Raw genomic sequence first — 5946 nt, 5'->3', positions numbered from 1 at the left:
GGGAGCGCCGCACTGTCGGAGGTCAGTGGTGAGGGAGCGCTGCACTGTCGGAGGGTCAGCGCCGAGGGAGCGCCGCGCTGTCGGAGGGTCAGCACTGAGGGTGCACAGCGCTGCATCATGTTGCTGACCTCTGTCCCTTGCAGGCCGCAGGCCCCCCAAGCTGCAGTTGGCCAGGCCCCAGAGCTGGACGAAGAGGAGGGGAACTCTCTGCTAGTGGAGCTGGAATCTAAGGCCGTTCGACAGGAACGCCAGGCTGACCTGTGGTTTGGGAAGGTAAGGGCGCTCTCCCTGCTCGATTACACAGGGAACTGAGTGGCGTTGGGTGGGCGGGAGCTGATGGATTGCAATGAGGCTGCCATGGGGGGGGAGTTTATGAAATGGGGGGAGGGCTGAGGGCTGAGGCGCTGGAGGATCTAATGCTGCTCGTATGGCTGTATGGGTATCAGGGCTGAAGTGGACCAACCAGCCCCTTGAGCCTGTTCCACTCCCCCTTCTCTCTCTCCCTGTCACTGGGTCTCGTTCTCTCGCGCTCTCTCTCTCTGCCGGTCTCCATTTCTCCCTCCCTGTCTCTGTGTCTCCCAACTGCCTCTCCTAGCCTTCCCCACCCACCCCCCCTACCCTTTCTGTGCATGTGTGCGTGCCTGTGCGCACGCCTTTTTGCGTGCGTGCGTGTGCGAGAGAGAGAGACAGTGTGTGCATCTCCGTGTTGGCCTTTGTCCTGTTGGATTCTGGATCGATGGTAAACTGCTGTTTCCTGTTGCAGGACATCTTTGCTGGTCTCGAAACAGACGCTGATGAGGCCATCGAGATTAAACAGACCAAGAAGCTATACATGGAGCAAGGCAGGGTCCTGGCCGGTAACCGTGGAGGCATGTGGGAGGGGAGGGGGCTACACGTCGGCTGCCTGACACCAGCTCGCGTCACCGTTTGCCTGTGGTGGGGTGGAGGATTTCCGAGATTCCAGGGGAGCTGGCGTACTACTCCCTCGGAGCAGAAAAGGATAAGAGGGAGATTGAATTGAGGCGTTTCCCCATTCAGCAATTGGGAGGAAGCATCTGTGGGGTCAGGAATGTCGAGAAAGTAGAGGGACACGGATTGAGGGGAACTGGGGAAAAAGGTTATCTAAGATTACAAAGAGATTTTGATCAATAGGGTCAATGGGCTGAGGAGTGGCAGATGGAGTTTAGGGCTAAAGGCGAGGTATTGCATTTTGGTGAAACTAATGAGGGCAGGACTTACACAATTAAAAGTAAGATAGTGTTGTAGAAAAGGGTCCTAGGGGTACAGGTACATAATTCTTTGGAAGTTTCCATCAGAGATAGACAGGGCGGTTAAGAAGGTGTTTAACACTTGCCTTCATCGCTCAGCCCTTTGAGTATAGGAGTTGGGGACGTCATGTTGAGGTTGTACAGGACGTTGGTGAGGCCTCTCCTGGAGCACTGTGTCCAGTTCTGGTCTCCCTGTTACAGGAAGGATATTATTAAACTGAAGAGGGTTCAGAAGAGATTTACCAGGATGTTGCCGGGAATGGAGGGTTTGCGTTGTAAGGAAAGGCTGGGACTTTTATCGCTGGAGTGTAGGAGATTGAGGGGTGACCTTTTAGACGTTTATAAAATCATGAGGGGCATGGATAAGGTGAATGGCAGGTGTCTTTTCCCTAGGGTGGGGGATTTCAAGACTGGGGGACATATTTTTCAGGTGAGAGGAGAAAGATTTGAAAAAGACATGAGAGGCAATTTTTTTTTTTTTTTCTCCACAGTGGCTTGTGTGTGGAATGAACTTCCAGAGGAAGTGGTGGATGTGGGTACAGTTAGAACGTTTAAAAGACATTTGGATAAGTACATGTAGGAAAGGTTTGGAGGGATATGAGCCAGAAGCAGGCAGGTGGGGAATAGTTTAGCTTGAGGATTATGCTGGGTTGGACCAAATGGTCTGTTTCGATGCTGTATGACTCTATGACTGCATAACCGGAGAGGGGAGGAGGGGAGGAGGAAGGGTGGGCGAAGATGGGGATAAATGTCATTTTTTTTCCTCTTGTCCTCCTAGGGGATGAGGCATTGCTGGCAGCGTCAGCATTTCTTGCCTGTCCTCAGTTGCCCCTCGAAGTGAGCAGCTGGCTGTGGGGCCTTTTCAGACGATGGCTAAGAGAGGGCCGCGTGGGGGTGGGGGTGGGGGGGGGGGTCTGGAGTCACGTGTAGGCCGAGCGAACAGGATGGGTTCTGGATGGAGGCTAGCGGTGACCCACTATCGCGGTATCGACTCCAGGTTTTAGGAATCAAAGTTAAATTCCACCAGATGCCCCCCCCCCTCAAAAGGGCATTAGCCGCGGGCTCTGGATTGCACCTTTGACCAGTCTCTCCCCTTCTCTTGTCCGGCTTCCTATCTGTAGACGAGGTGGGGAGAGAGGACGATCAACAGAACAAACCCCACACAGTGGCGGAGGGCGAACAACAGAAAACGGCCAAGGAAGGGCCAACTCAAGGAGAGAAGGAATCCGAGGAGGACAGTTCCAGTGACGAGAGGTATGCTTCGCGAAGGGAACAGGCCCTTCAGCCCGTCTGCCCTGTTTCTGCTTCACTCCCCCCATCATCTCCCTCCCGTTGACGTTTCCTTTTTCTTTAAATTGTTCGTCCATGGGACTGCCTGGACTTGCCCCTTCCCTAATTAACCCCTGGTGTAGGTGATGAGCCTGCTGCATCTGGTGTAGCGACAGTCACAATGCCCCCTTAGGGAGGGAATTCCAGGGATTCTGACCCAGCTACACTGAAGGAACGGCCGATCTATTTCCAAGTCGGGATGGGGAGTGGCTCGGAGGGGAACTTGCAGGGGGTGGGGGTCCCATGTATCTGCTGCCCCTTGTCCTTCTGGATGGAAGTGGTCGTGGATTTGGAAGGTGCTGCCTGAGGATCTTTGGTGAATCTCCGCTGGTACACACTGCTGCGACTGAGCATCCGTGGGGGAGGGAGTGGGATGTTTGTGGATGTGGTTCCAATCGAGTGGGGGCTGCTTTGTCCTGGATGGTGTCGAGCTTCTTGAGTGTTGTTGGGGCTGCCCCCATCCAGGGGCAAGTGGGGAGTATCCCATCACCCTCCTGCCTTGTGCCTTGTAGATGGTGGGACAGGCTTTGGGGAGAGACAGGACGGGATTTACTCACTGCAGGATTCCCAGCCTCTGACCTGCTCTTGTAGCCGCTGTGTTTATGTGGTGAATCCAGTTCAGTTTCTGGTCAGTGGTAACCCCCAGGATGTTGATAGTGGGGGGGGTTCAGTGATGGTAACACCATTGAATGTCAAGGGGCAGTAGTTAGATCGTCTCTTATTGGTGATGGGCACAGCCTGGCATTTGTGTGGCACAAATATTACTTGCCACTTGTCAGCCCAAGCCTGGATATTGTCCAGATCTTCTTGCATTTAGAAATCTGAGGAATTGCCAACAGCTCTGTGTTTGGTTCCCAGGTAGCTGAATAGCTTGTGAATATTTGAGACAAGCCATTGGATTTCTGCAAATTCAGGGGTTGCCTCAAATATTCAGCATGAAAAGTCACCTGAAAAACTCCAGCTTGTTCTTTCCCAGGTAGTTGCTATAAACTGTTGCTCTTAACCAGTAAACTGGAGACTTTATAAATGTGAACCAGCCACCCTGTACCTTCGGCAAGCAAGCAGAAGGATCTGGAGAAGGGGAATCATGAAGGGTTCTGAAGAAGGATGACCTGAAACGTTAACTTTGCTGTCTCTCCACGGATGCTGCCAGACCTGCTGAGATTTTCCAGCAATTTCTGTTTTTGTTTCCAGAAACAGCATTGTCCGATCAAGTCAAAAGGTTCATCTCAACAAAGCCTGTGGAAAGGGACCATTTGAACTATTGTTCTGGTCTTTCCCTCCACCCATAACACCAGTGTTTTTATTTTTAGGATCTCTCTGTTTGTGTAATTGTTTACCTGTAGATAGTGCATATGTATTTGTAATCAATAGCAGTTAGAAACAGACAGGCCATTTGCTTGATCATCTCATTCAGCTATTCCCACTTTCTCCCCCCCAATTCCCTTCGATCCCTTTAGCCCCAAGATCTATATCGAACTCCTTCACGAAAACATTCAGTGTTTTGCCCTCAACCTCTTTCCGTGGCAGTGAATTCCCCGGCCCCCCTCACCCCCCCACTCTCTGGGTGGAGACATTACTCCCCCATCTCCGTCCCTACCCCGTCTCCTCAGACTGTGACCCCCTGGTTCCCTCCCCCGGGGTCATGGGGAACATCCTTCCTGTGTTTGCCCTGTCTAGTCCTGTTCGAGTTTTATAGGTTTCTATGAGATCCCCCTCATTCTCCTAAACCCCAGGGAATATAATCCTAACCGATCCGGTCTCTCCTCGTACGTGCGCCCTGCCATCCCAGGGATCAGTCTGGGAAACCCTTCGCTGCCCTCCCCTCCATCGCCAGGACCTCCTTCCTCAGATAAGGGACTGCACCAGTGTACCATTTACCTGCTGCACCTACAATGCATACTTTCAGCAACTGGTGTGCAAGGACACCCAGGTCTCATTATACCTCCCCCTTTTCACAATCTGTCACCATTCAGATAATAATCTGCTCTCCTATTTTTGTTACCAACCTCGCAGTTATCCACACTATTATACCACAGCCGGCCATGTTAAAGACAGGAAAATAATTCTTGACAAATGTAGAAACCTTGCCTGTGTTATCCTGAGTGTAAAACGCAGGTCAATTGAGAGATTTGCGGACGTTTGAAACTTTTTTAACTGCTGTGGATCTTTTGAACTGGAAGTGTGTCCTGGATTCGCAGTGCACACCCCTAGTGAGTGATAACGGAGCTGTACACGATACCTAACCTGTGATACCACCTTCTTCGCTCAGTGACATTCGGGCGATGAAACGGGTAGGAAGCGAAGGAAACAAGCAGACCCTGGATGAAACCGACACGTTTGAAGTGGTGGAGGTGGAGAAGTCAAGTGAGTCAGATTCATGTACCTGTGTGGTCCTGGAATACAAATCCCAGCCTGTGTATCTCACCCATTCAAGCCTATCGCTTAGATTCCAGTCTGTTACTCGCTCCCGAATACCTGTTATTCTATATATAAACCCACCCTGAGCCCCTCGATTAGATTCCAGTCTGTTATTCACTCCCGAATACCTGTTATTCTATATATAAACCCACCCTGAGCCCCTCGATTAGATTCCAGTCTGTTATTCACTCCCGAATACCTGTTATTCTATATATAAACGCACCCTGAACCCCTCGATTAGATTCCAGTCTGTAACTAACTGCTGGGGAACCTGTGTGTTGTAATGTGACTATCTCTGTTTCTCCCCCATTCAGTGAAGAGGGCTCAGGTGCTGGACCCTGAAGGACTTGCACTTGGAGCCTCCATTGCCACCTCAAAAAAAAGAACTCGTGATTTAATCGATGATTCATTTAATAGGTAAGGTCAAAGCTTTTCCTCAGTTTTCGTTTTGGTCAGCCTCATCCCCGCTGATGCCAATTAAATGCTCCCGTTAAATTATTCAAACCCTTGCCTCAATAACTTTGCGCCTCGCAGGTCACTGTCAGCCCCTACATCCCCTCCCTATCTCTGTAACCTCCTCCAGCCCCTACACCCCTCCCTATCTCTGTAACCCCCTACAGCCCCTCCCTATCTCTGTAATCCCCTCCAGCCCCTACATCCCCTCCCTATCTCTGTAACTCCCTCCTCCAGCCCCTACACCACCCCCTCTCTCTGTAACCCCCTTCTCCAGCCACTACACCACCTCCCTATCTCTCTAACCCCTCCAGCTCCTACATCCCCTCCCTATCTCTGTAACCCCCTCCAGCCCCTACACCCCTCCCTATCTCTCTAACCCCCTCCAGCTCCTACATTCCCTCCCTATCTCTGTAACCTACTCCAGCCCGCACTGTCGGAGGGTCAGCGCTGAGGGAGCGCCGCACTGTCGGAG

At 51.6% G+C, this 5946-nt stretch overlaps 1 protein-coding gene across 1 annotated transcript in view; it reads left to right on the top strand.

Moving 5' to 3' along the window:
- Positions 1 to 5946, top strand: part of ftsj3 (FtsJ RNA 2'-O-methyltransferase 3) — a 29382-nt gene that overhangs the window by 19300 nt on the left and 4136 nt on the right. Inside the window, exons 14-18 of the mRNA XM_048620754.1 lie at positions 144 to 273; positions 764 to 857; positions 2390 to 2522; positions 4870 to 4964; positions 5333 to 5435. Coding sequence (XP_048476711.1) covers positions 144 to 273; positions 764 to 857; positions 2390 to 2522; positions 4870 to 4964; positions 5333 to 5435 — 555 coding nt within the window. The remainder of the gene's footprint in view (positions 1 to 143; positions 274 to 763; positions 858 to 2389; positions 2523 to 4869; positions 4965 to 5332; positions 5436 to 5946) is intronic.

Source organism: Rhincodon typus, chromosome 48, assembly GCF_021869965.1.
Source record: "Rhincodon typus isolate 14 chromosome 48, sRhiTyp1.1, whole genome shotgun sequence".
Taxonomy (NCBI): domain Eukaryota; kingdom Metazoa; phylum Chordata; class Chondrichthyes; order Orectolobiformes; family Rhincodontidae; genus Rhincodon; species Rhincodon typus.
The sequence above is the reverse complement of the archived record's forward strand: the minus strand, read 5'-3'. Positions and strand labels throughout refer to the sequence as shown.